Genomic DNA, 19,737 nt, shown 5'->3' with positions numbered 1-19,737 from the left:
ATGTTGTGTTAAAAAAGAAGAAAAAACACATACCGTTAAAAAACTGGGATTTCTTTTACGCATTATTTCTCTCCCCCTCCTTCACCCCGCGTCCTTATATAAAGGATTATGATTTATGTTTTATTTAACACATCATTTCTCTCCGTCGGCATACTTATGCAGAGCGCCATCACAATCGACTCCCGATTCTTTCCGGTGATGTTGTTGCCGACACACAAAACAGTAGACCGGGCAGTATATTTGCAAGAACACTAACCGGTGGGAATAATTCTTTATCGACTGTCCATCTCTACACCACGACATTAGTGAACAGTGCAGCAACAATTACCTGAACCAAAAATCAGATAGCACAGTGCTAGCTTAGCCAAACTGCAGAGGCCATCATTGGTTCTCCTTTTCTTTATCTTGTCTTCACTGCATTTCCTTGGTAGCAGCCGGGTCTTCCATCTCGTTGCCACCAAAAATTAGAGAAGTAATCATACTGAAGCAAAACAACGCCTTGGCAGCTCCACCGACCACAGCCTTAAACGCACCTCCATAGGCCTTCACGCCCCTGCAGGTAGAGAGAGGTAGGTCAAATAAGATTATATGTATCAACTCCTGTCAAGCAAACAAACAAAAAGGAAATTAAGGAAGAAATCAATCAAGTATAGTATCTGCATGCATCTTGTATATTGTACATACAACTTAAAGGCATCTGGTGCTGCTTTCTTTTGAAGCTCCTCCAACCTATCACACGAGGCATTAAGCGTCTCCTGTGTCCACTGGAACTCAGATTCCAAGGCAGACAGCTTCTTTTTCTTGGGGATCTGGATTAATACACATAGATAATGGTCACTGTACTTACTTTGCAACATCAATCATTAACAACTGCAACTGGTAAATAATTAAGAAGGATATTGTCTTGTCTGTCAGTTCGATATGTACAGAATGCATGGTGCATGTGTATCAACTAGCCACAGCATCATACTTGCCGTATATGGATAAATGAAGTCACATAATCATACAGTACTAGCATGCATCAAGCGGAAGATGAGTTGGAACTAATTATTTGATAAAGGTATGAGCAAAAAGCCGTAATGCTCGGACCAACCAGGAAAAATAACGTTGCTTAATGATATGATTTGCATCCAGTCCAGTTGTTAATACAGCTTCAAGTCAGATTAAACAAGCATGTTGTTGTTTCGCTTGCACTGAATTCAATTATCGGATTTCAACAGATAAATCATGAGATAAGAGATGTCAATTTTGGTTTAGGTACCTCGCTGGCGTGCTGGCGGTAGCGCATAAGCCAGCCTGGCTCGAGGAGGAGTCGCTCTGCCACCTGCGATCGCTGGAGCAGGCCAGCAGGACCAGTAAAAAGTCATTCGCAGATGAACCAGGAAAATAAGTTGCTTATAAAGGATAAGCAGCAGTTGGTCACGATGTTTCAGGTCAGGTTAAGTAATCCTTAATGTCGGTGAAATCCATAAATCATGAGAAAATTATAAAGATGCCAATTATGGTTAAGATACCTCACTGGAGACCGTGCCGGAGAGCTGGCGGGGGCGCATGAACCTGCTTGGCACGAGCCGGCGTCCCTTCCCCGACCGGCGCCTGCGTTTGCTGGAGCAGGGGAGCCACCGATCCTCCTCGCCGCCAACCGAACCGCCCCCATCGTCGCCAGCCTACGAACAATTGGTTAGGGATTAGGATGACAAGTCCCGCTTACGTTGCGGATCGGGGCGTTCCCCTCAGGCGGCTAGGGTTGCTCGTTCGCTTTCCTTCCGCCTCCGCGGACAACACGAATTGATAGCGAAGTATTTTCTAAGTTTTCTAAAAATACTACAGTGTTTCTAAGTTTAATTTAATCTAACCTGTTTGGCTAGCAGTAAAAACTGTAGTATTAATACTGCAGTATCTTCAAAACTATAGTATTATCTCTGTCTAGAAAAAGAGCTCTCAACCTCTTTTTTAAAAACTATAAGGAAGCGAACAAAACGCCGCATAGCTAGCTTCTTCCTTGTTCTCCTCTTTCCAAGCCGTAGCCGCTCTGTAGTCTCTGCAGATTGTCTACGACGGCGGCCATGGATATTATCATCCTTCCAGGGCACACCTCCCGTCGCTGGCCTGCTTACAGCCGTGCTGATCCCCCTCCCGCCGCTCTGTTCAACTGCCTCTTCTTTTGGTACTAGTAAGTGTGCACGTGCAACGCACGTATAACCTTAAGAAATAAATCTCCTATTGCATGTAATACGTAGCATGTCAATTCTGCAAAGAGGAAGTTAAGTACTTCCCGTGCATGGAGAAAAAGGATCCCGTCATGATATAGTAATTCTAACTAATATGATAAACAGAAGGCACATGAAACTAATGAGGTTAGTATAATATAGCCAAAATAGCACATCTGCATTGCTATATTAACACACATCTTAATAGTTAGCGGGCATCAAAGGAAGAAATTAAGATAGCTTGAGCAAAATACAAGAATAAGCAAATAATTTGGTGGGTTATATTCTTCATCTTTTAAAACTGGTAGGCCAGAGTTTCATACAGAATAAATCTGATAGATTTACAGTCAATCGATCAAGAATAAGAATACATCTATGGCCTATACATTCAACTCTGTTGTAATATGTACGAAGTCGAACAACCATTTATGAGTTTGTTCTTGCAGCTCTTATCAGGTTTAGTACAAAGGACTAAAGTAGCAGAAGATGAGTCTGAAGTGAAGGAAATCAAATAAACCAAATATGATAGTAGAAGATCGCATGGTACACATGGAGCCAATATCATATCCAGCCTTTTGTATTCTCCCTGATATCTGAGATGTGATTTGTTACTATGGGTGTAGCATACACATTTGCGAAATTATATATAGCATTAGTTGGCACCAAAAAATTACTATACACAATGTCGATGTGGATTATACTCTTGTCATTTTGAAGTTAAACTTTGATCAGCATATATGCAAAGGAAGTGCACGCAGATGAACAAAAAGTCAAATTTTCTTTGCTTTTTGCTGTTCACGGAAGTATACATGCACTGCACCTACAGACCTTGAATGAAACCACCACCACTTTATGAAGGAAAAAAATACCAACCAGTGGATATGCCCACTCTTCTAATGCTATTTGTGCACATCATCTTACCATGCACTTCTAACACACTGAAACAGACTCTTAATTAAACTAACGTCAGTGAGCGTGAAGACCGCATCACAGCAGAGGAGGGCCGCCTGGGCCGGGGCTCAAGACGGGCCATCGGTAAGTTGCACAGATCTGGCGGGCGGGTGGTCTGCTCCATTTTAGAGTCTACATTCCTAAAAACAGAACATTTCATGCATGAAAATCTGAGTCCCCTAGGCCCTAGCGACAGTGGTAATCAAAGATTAATTTAGGATCTATTATCATAAAATAAGAAAAGAGATAAATTTACTGTATGTGCTAGCGGGCATTACCTCAAACACACTATGTGCGCCGTGGTGCGGGATCAGCACCAACAGAACATTGGCGTGATGGCATGGGGGGGGGGGGGGGACGATAGCTGATGTGTGGCCACCACCTTCTTCCACCTGGGATCCCCTTCCACCTCTCCGGTGCCTCGCGATCCCCTCTCCTTCACCACACGGCCACTGCAACCACCTTGACCGCTGTAATCAAGAAGCACAACTTGGGAAGACGATGGCAACGGCGGCAAGTCCAGAGTAGTACGATGGAGGCTGCAGCGGCTGGGCAATGGTGCTGGCGACGGAGGCGGCGTTGAGCATGATGCGGTCATTCCCCCTAGAGTAGCTGTTAATATGAAGACGGTGGCAGCGGCGACTCCATGGAGGCTGCAGCGGCTGGGCAGGGGCGCCGGCGTGGGAGGCGGCGATGGGCGTGATGCAGACTGCACAGTAGGCCGCGCTAGGCGGGGGCTCCGGCGAGGGAGGCCGCATTGGGCGGGGGCGCTAGCGAAGGAGGCCTTCCTATGCTGGCGCGCTGCATGCCGGACTTCGTCCTTGTTGTCGTCGGGCCGGTGGATGTGCGTGTGGGTTGGCGTCGGGGGTAGCCGGAGAGAAGAGTTGTGGCCTTGATCTGCGGATGTATGCTAGCGGCGGCGATCTAACCTAGGAGGATGCGATGGACATGGAAAGATAGAACAGGAAGGAGCCGGCAATGGTTTTCGATCGGTTTGAGAAGGAGCTGATTACGCTTTGACGGAACACGTATTCTTGGCGGACGATTTTTTGGCAAAGTACGTCCGCCGGAGGGTTTTTGCTAAGCGCTAACATGGTGCTGTATTAGATTAATCCGGGCTGTTAGATCTGAAGAATTTTGGAAGAGGTAACAGTAATTTCCAAGGTAAGACTTGAAGCTTCCTTGAACTGAATATTGGTTATGCAAGCAGTCGAAGTTAGGACCTAGCGTGCCAGTTATGCACTCTGAAGAATGTAAACCTTTGAACTTGTCTATCAAGTCAAGGATACATGATCCAACTATCGACATACTTTATAAAATCTGTCAGAACACTATCTATAATAAATATAGCGAAAGCAAGCACTTGTAAGCACAATGTCTGAAAATGTCAAACTGTGTACAAGTCTAGTTTACAATAAAAGTAGAAATAGATTTTATGCACTGTAAATGACAGAATCTACCAACAAAGCTTAAAGGCACGGACTGGTAATATATATTTGTAAACCGAACATGACATAAACTGGCAATATAACCTCACGCCACAGTTTGAAAATAAATATGATGGTACATGACATTAACATTAAAAGTAAGTTAAAGAAATTTCAAGCCATCTGACAAAAATAGAATACCACATTAACCAAAAATCTACCCTGTTTTCACTCTAATTTAAGGGAAATAAACATGTTTTTACATGATAGGGAAGACAAATGACACATGCTCCTTTTCAGTGGCATAGGGCGCTGGACGCGACTGTGTAAGGAGACATGCTCGTACTTGTTGTCGCCGCGTGGCGTTGCAGGCCCACGTCGCCGTCGTTCCTCGGGACGAGAAGACCAGGAGAGTCAAACAAAGAGTCGAGCCGCGAAGACGACAAACACTCAAACAGGTGAACGAAAAGAAGGAAGTGACCGAACTCAAGGAACGATCAGAATCAAGGTCAGGGTCTGATCAATCATGTGATCCGAACAAACAGGAAACGAGAGATTTGGTTTCCACGTTATTATCTGCCTACATGCGAACATGGGCCATGCCTTTTTCTTATTTCCTTTTATGTAGGCAGTACACAAGGCTGATTAAAAAAACATGATGGCGTAGATCATGACAATTATTATTAATTGATATTTTCCTTCTATGTACGCATCACACAAGGCTGAGTTTTAAAAAACATGATGGCGTAGATCATGGTAATTATTGTTAATTAATATTTTCCTTCTATGTACGCATCACACAAGGCTGAGTTTTAAAAAATATGATGGCGTAGATCATGGTAATTATTGTTAATTGATATTTTCCTTCTATGTACGCATCACACAAGGCTGAGTTTGAGAAAAACAAATATATGATGGCGTAGATCACGGTAATTCTTGCTAATTGATATGATTAAAATAAGCCCAGATTGGAGCGCGATCATGGTAATTATTGCGTAATTATGATGGCGTAGATCATATGGTAATTGTTGATAATTGATTATGGTAAATGATGTGATACAACATTAAGGCAATTCGGTCCATTGAGAGATGGCGCATGTATGGCTGAGATGTAATCTTCCTGCCACAATTCGATTGTTCAATAGTAGTAGAGATGCTAACTTTCAGCTTGGTACATGGTCGTTTAGTGCATGCAGCTGGTTGTTGTGCATGGCTGTTTCTGTGCTTTAAATGACTAGCTAGAAAATTTATTTTATTAGAGCATCTCCAACAGACGCCCCAAATGACGCGCGCGTGCGGTAAACCCAGCTTTTAGTGCGCGCGGGGCGGTTTGCCGTGCTCCAGCGGCCGCGGGAAACAAACGCGCGCCGGAACCGTTTGCGCGCGCGCGTGAAAAGGCGCCAGCTCGCGCGCAAGATTTGGCACGCCGCTTCGCGTGCGCCTATAAAGCTGCGCGCCGCTTTGCCGCTTCGCCACGCGCTTCTCCACACTTCCTCTTCCCCTCTTCCTCTCCCTCTCTGCCACGCGCCGCTCCGGCGCCCCGCCACCGACGCGCCGCCATGCCGCTGCGCCGCCGAGGAGCGTCCGGCTACCGCGGCGTCCGCCTGCGCCCCAACGGCTGCTACACCGCGGAGATACGCTCTGGCGAACTCCGGCTCGGCCTCGGCACGTACGGGACGGCGCGCGAGGCCGCCCGCGCGTACGATGCGGCAGCGCGGCGCCTAGGCCGGCCGCGCGACCAGATGAACTTTCAAGATGTAGAACATGGCGGAAGACCGTGCGGTGCACGCCGAGCGGCAACGCCGCCTCCTCGTCGCCCAGGAGGACGAGCGGGTCATGGTGGAGTGGCGCCAGCGCCACCCGGAGGATGTCGCCTACGAGCAGGCCTACTGGGCAAGGCGCCGCGCGGAGGACACGCGAAGGCGCCGCGAGACGCGGTTGGAAAGGCGTCAGCGGAAGGCGTTGGCGAATGCACAGTCCGACATCGTTGCAGCAGGTGGGCAGTCGTTCTTCGCGCCGAACGATGATCGGTGGCTGGACATCTGGCTAGACACCTCGGACGACACCGCCGAGGATGATAATGATGATGATGATAGCGACTTAGAGTAGTTTCTATCTAGTTGCGCCGTAGCTTATCTATGCTTTCGAACTATCTATCTAGTTGCACCGATGTAAAATACCTTTGTATTGTTTTTTTATTTATGCAATCTATCTAGTTTTTATTTTATCTATGCGTTCGAAATTTTAAAAAAATATTGTGTGCGCGCTGCATTTTTTGCGCGTTACTGAAGAGGCGCGCGCTGCATTTTAGCGCGGCTGCTGGAGCGGGCGCAGCGCGCCGCGCCAAACCAGGCGATAGGCGCGCGCTAAAGCTGTTTTTTGCGCGCGCCGCGTTGGACGCCTGCTGGAGATGCTCTTACATACGAGTATTTGCCAAACAGGGTCACGGTATTCTCAGTACTCTAAAATATTGTGGTATGTCAAAACTGTGGTATCATGTACCTACAGCCTAAAATACCGTGGTTTTGCAATACTTTGAGTTTTGCAAAACTTTGCTACCAAACATAGCATAACTCTTTCTTCTTAGTTACGAATTGATAGAGCTTCTGAGGTTTGGGAGAGTTCCACCCCGGGCTTTATTTCTCATCTCATTGTAAATGATCTTTCTATTATCTGAGAAATAAAGTTATTTACCCGTAAAAAAAACTCTTTCTTCTTTTTTTTTTCTTTTGGCCCAAACAATATTTAATATTTTTTAAACCAATCAACAAAAAAGAAAATTACATGTAAAACAATACGTTTTTCTTAGTTAAAAAAAACACACTGTTCTTCTTCTTCCTTCAATTGACTGCCGCGTGCCAGAGTTTGAAAAATACACTGGGTAGCGAGGAGAAGCTACAATACACGCGTGTTTGACAGCGAGCAACAACAACATGCATGCGTTCGGCGAGGAGTCGAGCCTTGTGCCAGCATTGGCATGCCATGGGAAGCCACGTTGGCCATTGGAAGTCGTCGCCACCACCATGAAGCGGAGGGCCGCGCCAGGACTCCACCGGCTCACCTTGCGCCTCGTTGGGCGCACCTTGTTGCAGGTGAGCTGTGCGGTAGCTGGTCACAGTGACTGTTGGTGAGTACATCCATGGCGGCTCTGGATCTTGTTGTTGTCACTATGGAAGTGGACATTGCCTTGTCATCCTTGAGCGGGTCATGGTCGTAACCACCATTGTAGAAGGAGATTCCGCCGTCTTTCGCGTCTTTGATTGTTCTCTTAGGTGAGCCTCCCACTTGGTAACCACTTGTCCACCGATGCTTGTTCCTATTCCTTCTCTATCCTTGAGTAACGGCCGTCTTTTTTTTTTGCGGGGGTAAAAGGGTTGTATTACTTAAGAGCATAGAAGTTCCTCCCCACACATGCTAGGGATGTTAGCCAGGCTAAAACGGAGCCAGACCACCGTACGGTCCTCCGTTGTACCAAAGTTTGCTAATACATGGCTTACATTATTTTGCTCTCTAGAGATATGAGTAACACTAGACTCCCTACTACCCAAAAGAAATTTAACCTCTGAAACCACCATTCCATGTTCGGAGCGGTCTTGTCCAACGGAGAGAGAAGTGTTGATAATGTGATATAAAACAATCTAAGAGATAATGAACAGTAGTATTTTATTGGTGATATGGATTATAATATATATATTCCCTGAAGGGACCTCGGTTGGAGTGTGACCCCTTCCTTACCCTTCGTCTCCCCTCCCGAGTGAACAAGCGACTAGGGTTCCTGCCTCCCTTCGGCGGTGCCGCCAATCTGCCTCGCCTCGTGCAGACTTAGGGTCATGGGGGCACAATGGATCTCGACCCTTGCCACGGGAGGGCTCGGTTATTAGATATTTCTTTGAGTTTTGTTAGGGTTTGGGTCTTCCTCAGGAAGGCGAGGCGGCGGCAACTTCCTAAAGATGGAATAATGTTCTTCCCGCCTAGCCCTCGTCATGGTGGTGCATGTAGCATCTTCAGAGGGCGTGTGAAGGTCTGTCTCCGGTGGATCTTGTAAGATTCGGTTGGTGGTTGTCCTTTGTGGATCTGCTTTAATCCTTCTTTGGTGACTATGTTAATGTGTCTTCAGGTTAGGTCCTTCGGAGGCGTTTGTTCTGGTGCGTTGTTCCTATGGGGTCTTAGCACGATAATTTCCCTACAACAAGTTTAGTCTGGCTCCATTGAGGAAGGGATGATGAGAACGGCATGCCTTTAGCTCTAGATGTATTTTTTATTATTCTTGGTCATGATTGAAGATGAATAGATCGAAAGTTTTCTAAAAGAAAGAAGGGCCTAGGTGGTGACGGTGTCCTGGACTAGTGGGTACTAACCTATATGACCCATAGTCCATGGGCCGAGCATACGGCCCGCCGATCTTCAAAAGGAAGAACTCCAGAAGCTACGAACTCTGGCGTGATCAAGACGGACACCGCCGAAGACTTGGCTTACACTTCAAGGACTACTCTAATAGTCGGCTTGTTTATTCTTAATTGGCAACCAACCATGTGTAACCCTAGATACCCCGGTGCCTATATAAGCCAGGATCTTTAGTCCGTAGAGATAGAACCACTACTCGCCTTAGGGTTTAGAACACAACATACGATCTTGAGGTAGATCATCTTGCACTCCAACCCCTATCACATCAATACAATCAAAGCAAAACATAGGGTTTTACCCTAAAAAACATGAACCCTCACTAAGTACTAGATTTATTCACTTCAACCCCTATTTGCATAATGGTAAAATACTTGGGGCATACATTTCTTGTGAGAAAGAAGCTCATGGGATTATTATCCCATCTCTATGATGGTGATGTCGGTTCTCCAAAGCAGTTCAAAGTGATGAGGAGAGTCGGAGCAGAGTTAAAGGGCTAAATCCCATTCTTAATGGGCCGGATCAGCTCTGGGATCAGTTACATTCTGCAGTTTTTGGTGAAGCTCACATTCGACCGACCACCGCTCATGCACAAGAAGTGAATCAGATTTTGCCGGCAAACCTATCTTTTTCCCACTGTAATGTCGGAAGAAAAGTAGAAGGTAGCAAGATCTAGAACAAATTTGCAGATTCCTTAAGATGGTGCTCCCGAATTTTGTTTCTTTAGCAGTTGGTAGGACGCTCGCAACAAGTTAGTGTCTTTTTAAGTTGCAGTAGTTCAATTATTAGTCTCTCCCCATGTTTTTGAACAGGTTTGTAAAAGAATGCTATATGAATCTCATGTTGATAAGACGAATGTGCAGAAGGGAAAGCATAGGGCAGTCATGCAGTGAAAGGATCTATACTCAGACGTCAGATACTTAGTTTCAGAGAGTGAACCAAGTTGATTCAAATCACTTCGAGCCGGAAGCAGTAGAAAGAAGCCAATACCACCAACAATGCAAATGCATGCGAGTGACCATACAAGCTATGCAAATATGTTCCCATCAAGCCACAATCTCATGCATGCATGCACACTATCTACCAGGGTATAACAACATGGTACCATGTCACAAAATATCACAACATACAATAGCATAGTGCTCTTAGCCAAACTATGCAGAGGTCATAATTCAACTGAAAGCAAGCTGGGGCTGTCTTTGGTTCTCATTTGTCGATCTTTTGTCTTCACTGGTTTCCTTTGGTAACAGCCTAGGCTTCTACCTCCTCGCCACCAAAAGCAGCAGCCGTAAGGATACCAAGAAATGCCAACTTGACAAGTCCATTGATCACACCATCAACGGCACGTCCGATGACCATCACGCGCCTGCAGGCAGAGAGAGGTACGTCAAATGAGATTATATGTATCAACTCCTGTCAAACAAACAAATAGGAAAATAAGGAAGAAATAGATAAAGTTTGATCCTCTGATATTGTACGTACAACGTAAACTCATCTGGCTGTGCCTTCTCCAACTTATCTAACGTTGCACTCAGCTCCGCCCTCTTCTGCTTTGTTAGACTAAGTATATATTAGATATACGTGTTGTAACATAACTTGTATTTGTACGGTTTCCTCTTATAAATATATGACAGCCGTACCCACCAAGGGTATTGAGCATTGTTCCAAACCCTATTTTGTCTAACATGGTATCAGACGACGCGTTCGATCCGCGCCGTGCTTCCGCCTCCTCTGCCGCCGCCGCCGCCGTGCCGCCTCCGTCAACCCTGGCGACGGAATCGCCTTTCATGGCCTCCACGCCGCTCGCCTGGGCCCGTCCGGCTGCATCGGGCTCGCGTCCACCAGCGCCCCGATCGCCCGCGATGCATCCATCGCTCGCCCATGATGCATCTCTGGAGCCAAACTCCCGTGTGCAGCCCCGTGATGGATTAATCTCCCGTGATGCGTCTCTGCCGCAGAATTTCTACAACACGTCTGCGTCGCTGCCCTACGGCAGGACTCCGTCTCGTGATCTGCCGCCGGCTTTAGGCCCCCATGGTGCCCCCGTCCAGGTGCCCTACGGGGGGTCGTATCCCGCGCCGTACGTTGCGCCGTCGCCGGCGCAGTATGCTCCGTCCTCCGCCGTGTCCTACGAGGCGCGGTATGGCGCGCCCTACGTCGCCCCTGCGCCGTACATCGCGCCGCCCCTGCAGCCCTACGGCGTATCTCCCACGGCGCCCTACGGTCATCATCAACACTATCGTGCGCCTCTGTCGGCCGATGCGCTAATTCCGTATAGTGCTCCTCCGACGTACGACTCGCAGCTCTCCGCACCGGTGGCTGAACCAGGACCGTTTCACTTCGCTCATCTTGTAACGGTGAAGCTCTCTGCCGACAACTACCTCCTGTGGCGCGCTCAGGTGTTGCCGCTGATGCGTAGTCACTACCTTGAGGGGTATGTCGACGGTACGCTGCCGTGTCCCCCGGCAATGGTTCCGGTGCCCTCGACCGCTGATGGCTCCGTCATGGTGTCCAACCCTGCTCATCGTCGGTGGATCGCTCAGGATCAAGCTATTCTGGGTGCCATTCAGTCCTCGCTCACTCCCTCCGTGGCCGGCATGGTGGTCTTTGCCGCGACGTCGAGGGACGCATGGGCCACGCTCGACTCCAGCTTCTCCTCGCAGTCGCTGGCCCGTTCCTCTGCCATTCGCAACCAGCTGGGTGAGGTCAAGAAAAATGATCTCTCCGTCACGGCCTTCTTCAACAAGGTCAAAAGTTTGGCTGATACACTGTCGTCTATTGGGAAGCCTCTCCGTGACGAGGAGTTTACTTCGTTCATTCTCAATGGGCTTGATGAGGACTATGATTCTCTTGTTGAAAATATCAATGGACGTGACACGCCGATGCCGCCTCGCGATCTCTATGCACGCCTCCTCAACACCGAACAGAGGCTCGCTGCTCGCCGCTCCGTTGGCGTCTACACAGAGGGTCCTTCTGCGAACGCTGCTCTCCGTGGGGGCGCCCGCGTTGCCAAGCAGAAAGCGCCGCCGACCTCGGGCAACCAGCCCCGTCCGCCCGCTCCACCTCAGACGGCTGGCCGCAAGCGGCTCCACTGCGAGGCATGTGGTGGTGGGGTTGAGTGTCAACTCTGCGGCATTGAGGGGCACTTGGCGTCTCGCTGCCATCGTCGCTTTAAACGAGATTTTCTTGGCATTGGAAACAATGGGAAGGGCAATGAGAAGCAAGCTGCTCTCGCTACACCGGATCCCGGGTTCACTCCTTCATACTCGGTGGATCCTGCCTAGTACATGGACACGGGTGCTACGGACCATTTGACGAGCCAGCTTGACAAGCTGGCCACTCGCCAGCCCTACACCGGTCACGATCAGGTCCGCACGGCCAACGGATCAGGTATGCCCATCTCACATGTTGGTCAGGCATCTCTCCTTTCACGTACCACTAAAACCTTGCGTCTTCTTGATGTCCTTCGTGTTCCTTCAGTCACACGTAGTTTACTCTCGGTTCCTAAATTAACTCGTGACAACAATGTGTTTGTTGAGTTTCACCCTTTCCATTTTTTTGTTAAGGACCGGGACACGAGGGACGTTCTTCTTAGTGGTCGAGCTCGCGACGGCTTATATGCGCTTGATGTGCCACGAGTCTCTCAAGTTTTCAGTGGTGTTCGGGTGTCATCGTCGCAGTGGCACTCTCGCCTTGGCCACCCTGCTACTCCCATTGTGCGCCATGTGCTTCATCGTCATCGTCTTCCTGTTGAGTCGAGTAATAAGGAGTTTCTAGTGTGTGATGCCTGTCAACAAGGCAAGAGTCATCAGTTGCCTTTTTCTGTATCAAGTCGTGTTGTCACGGCTCCTCTTGAACTTGTGTTTTCAGACGTGTGGGGCTATGCCCAAACTTCTGTTAGTGGTCACAACTATTATGTCAGTTTCATCGATGCTTTCAGTCGCTTTACTTGGATTTATCTTATTAAGCGCAAATCTGATGTGTTTCATGTCTTTATGCATTTTCAAGCACATGTTGAACGATTGCTTAAGCACAAAATTATCCATGTTCAGTCAGACTGGGGGGGTGAGTATCGTAACCTTAACACCTTCTTTCAGAAGCTTGGCATCTCACACCATGTGTCTTGTCCTCATACACATCAGCAGAACGGTGCAGCTGAGCGCAAGCACCGTCACATAGTTGAAACTGGCCTGACACTTCTTGCACATGCCTCTGTCCCGTTTCGGTTCTGGAGCGATGCTTTTGTTACTGCCTGTTTTTTGATAAACAGGATTCCCACACGACGTCTTCACATGAAGTCTCCGCTAGAAGTGTTGCTTAATGAAACTCCAGATTACTCCCTACTCAAAGTGTTCGGTTGTGCGTGTTGGCCACATCTTCGTCCGTACAATAAGCATAAACTTGAGTATCGATCCAAAAAATGTGTGTTTCTTGGATACAGTCCTCTTCACAAAGGTTACAAGTGTCTTCACATTCCGACAAATCGTGTTTACATTTCTCGTGATGTTGTGTTCGATGAGACTGTCTTCCCGTTTTCCACACTCACATCACCAACCGATACTCCCGTCACCGAGTTGCACTCTTTTCCAGTTTTGCCTGATCAATTTGTGGATGCTGCATATTCTCCTCTGTTGTTGCCTAACCATGGTGCAGGGACTGGACGAGGCGCTCGACTTGAGCTTCTGGATGATGATACGGCCACAACTGCGCCAGCTGCTGCTATGCCGCGCGAGGCGCTCAACGAGGTTGCCCCCGCCACTACTCCGCCTGACCCCGCTGTCGATCACGCGTGCATGCCCCATGCACGTGGATCCGACGGGGTGCCCGAGTCGTCTTGGCCAGTGGCCCCGCTGTCGCCTGGGCCGGCCGAACCTGCGGAGTTGTCGGCCGGGCCGGCTGGACCCGCGGCGCTATCCCCTGGGCCGGCGGCCTCACAGGTCACCGAGTCTTCGTCGCGTGGTCCGTCGACGCCGATCACGCACGGTTTGTCTTCGCCGAACCTGACCGTGCCACCAGACTCGCCCGCCGGCACGTCCTCCTCGCCGCTGATGGACAGTGGCTCCTCTGGTGTGGCAGCTCCAGTGCCATCTCCGCCTGTCGTCCTGCGTCCCCATACTCGCAGCAAAAGTGGCATCTTCCAACTGAAGAAGCGCACTGACGGCACTGTCGCATGGCTTGCGGCTTGTGTGGCGCATGCTGAGGCTGACCCTACGACTGAACCACGACATTTTCGAGCAGCGCTTGGCATCCCACATTGGCGTGCTGCGATGGAGCAGGAGATTCATGCTCTTCAAAGAAACAACACTTGGCGTCTTGTTCCACCTCCATCTGTGTCAATATCATTGACTCTAAATGGGTATTCAAGGTGAAGAAACATGCTGATGGCTCCATTGAGAGGTACAAGGCACGCCTAGTTGCCAAGGGATTCAAACAACGGTATGGCATTGATTACGAAGACACATTCAGTCCTGTTATTAAACCAACTACTATTCGTGTTCTTCTCTCTTTGGCTGTTACTCGCGGATGGTCGCTTCGACAGCTTGACGTTCAGAATGCCTTTCTCCATGGAGTTCTGGAAGAAGAGGTTTATATGCGTCAGCCGCCAGGTTTTGTTGATCCGGCTCAGCCACATCATTTGTGTCGCCTTGTCAAAGCTCTCTATGGTTTGAAGCAGGCCCCGCGTGCGTGGCATGCCCGTCTTGGCGCTGCTCTTCGTGCACATGGGTTTGTTCCTTCTACAGCAGACACGTCTCTGTTTATTCTTCAGCGACCTGAGGTGACTATGTACATTCTGGTCTATGTTGATGACATCATCCTTGTCAGTTCATCTGCTTCTGCTACAGATCGGCTTGTGTCTTCTCTTGGTGCTGAGTTTGCTGTTAAAGATCTTGGGAGACTGCATTATTTTCTGGGCCTCGAGGTTCTTCATTCTGATAGTGGCTTGACTCTTACTCAGAAGAAGTACTCTCAGGATCTTCTGCGTCGTGCAGGTATGTTGCAGTGCAAGTCTGCTACGACTCCCATGTCTGCCACAGACAAACTGACAGCTCTTGCTGGTGACTTGCTCTCTCCTGAGGATGCCACTGAGTACCGCAGCATTGTGGGTGGACTGCAGTACTTGCTCATTACTCGACCAGACATATCATTTGCAGTTAACCGTGTGTGCCAGTATCTTCATGCACCACGTGATTCTCACTGGTCAGCTGTTAAGCGTATCTTACGCTATGTTCGTCACACTGGTTCATATGGTCTCCATCTTCAGCCTGCACGTTCTGGACTGATCTCAGCATTTTCTGATGCCGATTGGGCTGGTAGTCCTGATGATCGGCGATCCACGGGGGGACATGCTGTGTTCTTTGGGCCTAACTTGATCGCCTGGCAAGCTCGCAAGCAAGCTACGGTGTCTCGGAGTAGTACCGAAGCTGAGTACAAAGTTGTTGCTAATGCCACAGCTGAGATCATGTGGGTGCAGTCGTTGCTTCGAGAGTTGAAGGTCTCCCCAACTCAGCCACCTGTTCTTTGGTGTGATAACATCGGTGCCACATACCTTTCATCCAATCCAGTATTTCATGCCCGAACGAAGCACATCGAAGTCGACTATCATTTTGTGAGGGAACGTGTTGCTCAGAAGCTCCTTCAGATTAAGTTTGTTTCTTCTAAGGATCAGCTTGCTGATATTTTCACTAAACCCTTGCCCTTGCCTTGTTTTGAAGGATGTTGTCGCAATCTTAACCTTCTGAGTGTTTCAGGACATAGTTAAGATTGAGGGAGGGTGTTAGACTAAGTATATATTAGATATACGTGTTGTAACATAATTTGTATTTGTACGGTTTCCTCTTATAAATATATGACAGCCGTACCCACCAAGGATATCGAGCATTGTTCCAAACCCTATTTTGTCTAACATGCTTCAACTTAGATTCCACCTCAGACGGCTCTAGTTCTTTCGGGATCTCACCGGCACGCTGGATTGATACACATAGATGATGGTAACTTTACTTACTTTGGATCGTCAATCATTAAGTACGCACTGATTGCAATTGGTAAATAAGTAAGACCGTATTGTCTGCTGCCAATTATGTGAGGTTCGATATATACAGAATGCATATGGCGCATGTGTAGCAACTAGTCACGGAATCATACTTACTATATTATTGATAAACGAAGTCACAGAATCATACTAGGAAGTGCATCAAGCAGAAGATGGAGTTTTTAACAAAAAACTATCACAATTCAACCGACCCTGACGGAAAACTACCACTTCACAAAATTTTGCAGAAAACTACTCCCTCCGTCCGTAAATACTTGTCCTAGAAATGGTTGTATCTAGACTTATTTTAGTAATAGATACATCCATTTCCAACCATTTTTAGTACAAGTATTTCCGGACGGAGGGAGTACTACTCTATGACTAATATTCTGCAGAAAACTACCACTTCAATTTAAGTACTGTTTCGAGCATTTTAAACGTGATTATGACAGATTGGACCCACCCATCAGGAATGAAAATGTCAGCACCGTTAACTTTGACCATTAACATGTGGGGCTGGCATGTAAGTTCAATCCCCTTCTTCTGAAATTCCCCATGAGGATCTAGGTTTGAGCTAATCACCGTCCCCTGTGAGCTCCATTGAGAGGTCCCCCTCGGCGGTCGACGATCCCAGCAGCGTCGACAGAGCGACCTCATGCCTCCGCGCACAACAGTTGTCCGTCAGATCTGGGCTGCCCCGTGGCAGCAGGCTCCGATGCCGCAATTCCTGTCTCGACGCACACTGGCAGCCACAATGCCCCTCGTCGCCAAGGTGTGTTCCGCTCCAAACCGTGCGCAGCACCTGCCCACGCGCCAAGCCGCATCCAAGTCGCGGCCACACTCCTTCGTGTGGGCCAGCGGCTATGCAACGACTGCATCGCCCCTTGCGATCAGGGCCCGACGGCACCCAGACGAGCCGCACAGCTCTGGAGACAAGCCGCCCCCACGCTGCTCATGGTCCGCTCCGCACGAGATGGAGAAATTCCCGCTGCTGTCGACGCCACACAGGCGGGTGCTCCGACACAACGGGGGCTTTGCGTGAGAGTTCGTCAGGTTCGCCGACTGCGGCATCGTGCTGGAGCACCACCGCATGATCAGGGACCTGCTCGAGCACCCGTCTAGGTCTCCCTCGCTAGGAACGCGTCCGAACACCTAGCAAGCAGGAACTCTTTTTTTTTTGAGCATTAGCAAGCAGGAACTCGAAGTCGACGCTTGCCTTGCCCCCTCATGAAGTTGTGCCCTCAGCCACTGCATCACTGCTCTCCATGGGGAATTTCAAAGGAAGAAGATAGAACTGACATGTGGGGCCCACACTTTAACGGTCAAAGTGACGGTGTTTACTTTTTCAGCCCTGGCGGGTGGGCCCATCTGTCATAATCGGGTTTAATAGGGCAATTGTCAGACTTGGTAGTTTTTTGCAAAAAATTATTCATAGAGTGGTAGTTTTCGGCAAAATTTTGCAAAGTGGTAGTTCTCGTCAGGGTCGGTCGAATTGTGGTAGTTTTTTGCTAAATAGTCCAGAAGATGCGATCGTTCAAGTCAAGATATCAAAACCGCAGTAACATCCATCTTTATGTGTTGCAAATAGTGATCTAAACACTCTTATATTTTTTTACAGGGGAAGTATTTGCTAAAGGGTTGCATGAAAAGCCATGCTCAGATCAACCAGGAAAGCAAGTTACTTAATGATATGATTTGCAAGCAGTCCTGTTGCTAGTAAATCAGGATGTACAGTACTGCTGTACAGGTTCACGTCAGGTTAAGCAAGTACGACGAGGTTAAGTAAGTAATTTTGCTCTTGTTTCTAGTAGCTGCTGTTTCAATTGATTGATTATCGCAGGCTACATCGACACAGTGATACCGTGAGATACATAAATCATGCGAAAAAAGATGTCAATTTTGGTTCAGATACCTTGGTAGAGAGCTGGCGGGAGCGCATGAACCTGCCTGGCACGAGTCGGCGTCCCTCCTCCGTGACCGCCTCCTGCGTTCGCTGGAGCAGGGAGCCATGGAGCCTCCTCGCCGCGCACCGAACCGACGCCATCACCGCCGGCCTGTGAACAATTGGCTAGGGATTAGGATGACAAGTCCCTCACGAATCACCACCAGAGGCGGACCCAAGAGAAAAGTTGAGAGGGGGCAATGTTTTTAACCATATTTGTGAAGCAACAAGAAAAAAGATTCCATATAAACAAAAACATGGGCATAATCACTTCATTCTAGGATGGGATTAAAATTCATTGAAAAGTGGGAGAAAACTAACCATTCGAGACAAAAAGAATTATGTCAATATGACAATATCTTGTTCTAAAGTTGCATAAGAGAACATCAGCACATTTTTTAAGAATCAAATCTTCCACCTGTGTCAGAGTAATGGGCCATGGGTAGGCCAACCCGAGCCCCATAACCTTTCAAGACATCGGGGCAGGCTGCGCCCCTCAAGAACCACAGGGCGAAGAGCCGCCTCCTGGGGAGTCTACGGCAAGGCGGCCGACTGCCCGCTCACGGCCGAGTCCCAGGGGCGACTTCTAGAAAAGCCGTCTTTGGGGAGTCGGCCGGCGACTCCAACAAACCGTGACCTCATCGAGGGGGACAGGGTAGGGGCGTGGCTACAATGAAGCCCACTCCCCGCCCCTTACCAAGGGCAGGCATGGCTACAGCGCCTGTTGCCCAGCCGGCCCTGACATCAGCACCACTGTACCTGGTCCTGCGCCCACGACGGTTTGTCTGTACGGCCTGGAGGCAGCAGGGCCCACCGGCCAGCGAGACCTCGGGAGACGGCGGGAGAACCGCCAGTCGGACCCGTTGGGAGTCGGCCCGGGGGAGTCGGCCGAGCCCTCCCCCGGGGCCCGCGCGCCATTAATCAAGAAGAGATGGGGAGTGGCCACAGTGATCGCCCGCCAGGCGACGGGGCTGTTGCCACGACCCCATGACCAAGCCTGCGTCATCAGGAGCACGGCTACAGTAATCAGCAGCCGGCAAGACCCGCCCGCGGCGGACGTGGCCTATCGGCTCCGTACCAGACCAGTCGGCGGGACCCACCAGTCGGCGGAGAAGTCGGAGGTCGGAGGCACTGACAGCTGGGCCCGCACCCAGTCGAATTACCATTGTACCCTGGGGGGTAGGCCTATATAAACCCCCCAGGGCACCCATGCAAAGGGTTGGATCCCAGTAGTTCTATACCATACTAGATAGAAGGAGAGAGCTAGCCTTGCCCTCTCCTACCACCGGACACAGCTCAAGGAGCAACCGTGTAAGCACTTGACCATAGTGATCATGCGGAGACCCCGCAGAGCAGCAGTAGGGGTATTATCTCTCCGGAGAGCCCCGAAGCTGGGTAAGATTCGCCGGCGTGCATGTCTTCACCTCATCCCGTTTCCAGGCACCGGCGACGTTCTACTCGCCCCCACCATGATAAGCCATTTGTTGGCATATGTCGCACCAAACCCCCGACAACCTGAAAGAAAAAACATCATTAACTTTTAGTGGCGTCTTTGGTTTCCAGATTTGTTTATTATTGTTCATTGAAATCTCTGTGTGCGAGAGTGCAGGGTATATAGTGTCAACTGTGAAGGACCCAAATGTAGTAAGATTGCAGCGGAACACATCCCGTCTTTTTGTCAAGTTAATTGAAACCAAACAGGATATAAGATGTTGCCATGACACATGGCGGGAGGCAATCAAATCCCTCCTAAATGATATATCTGGTGGGGAAGAG

The 19,737-nt window shown here is 49.0% G+C and overlaps 1 protein-coding gene across 1 annotated transcript; it reads right to left on the bottom strand.

The window, feature by feature from the left end:
• Positions 1-411: 411 nt before the first annotated feature.
• LOC147993127 (uncharacterized) lies at positions 412-18,063 on the bottom strand. The gene is made up of 5 exons (XM_087542341.1): positions 17,963-18,063; positions 1,515-1,557; positions 1,262-1,333; positions 685-809; positions 412-553 (listed from the first exon to the last, which is right to left on the bottom strand). Exons 1-5 carry the CDS (start codon positions 18,061-18,063, stop codon positions 412-414), a joined length of 483 nt encoding a protein of 160 aa, XP_087398467.1.
• Between the last annotated feature and the right edge of the window lie 1,674 nt (positions 18,064-19,737).

This window comes from Triticum urartu, chromosome 1A, assembly GCF_056163025.1.
Source record: "Triticum urartu cultivar PI428250 chromosome 1A, HENAU_Tu73, whole genome shotgun sequence".
Taxonomy (NCBI): Eukaryota; Viridiplantae; Streptophyta; class Magnoliopsida; order Poales; family Poaceae; genus Triticum; species Triticum urartu.
Note: the sequence above shows the minus strand (reverse complement) of the source record. Positions and strands in the feature narration are given on the sequence as shown.

Coding starts and splice junctions, on each gene's coding strand:
- LOC147993127 (XM_087542341.1), bottom strand. CDS start 18,063: ATGGCGTCGGTTCGGTGCGCGGCGAGGAGGCTCCATGGCTCCCTGCTC. Junction 1,558..17,962: donor CGCCGACTCGTGCCAGGCAG/GTTCATGCGCTC, acceptor CGTGCCAAGCAG/GTTCATGCGCCCCCGCCAGC. Junction 554..684: donor GCACCAGATGCCTTTAAGTT/GTATGTACAATA, acceptor CTCTACCTGCAG/GGGCGTGAAGGCCTATGGAG.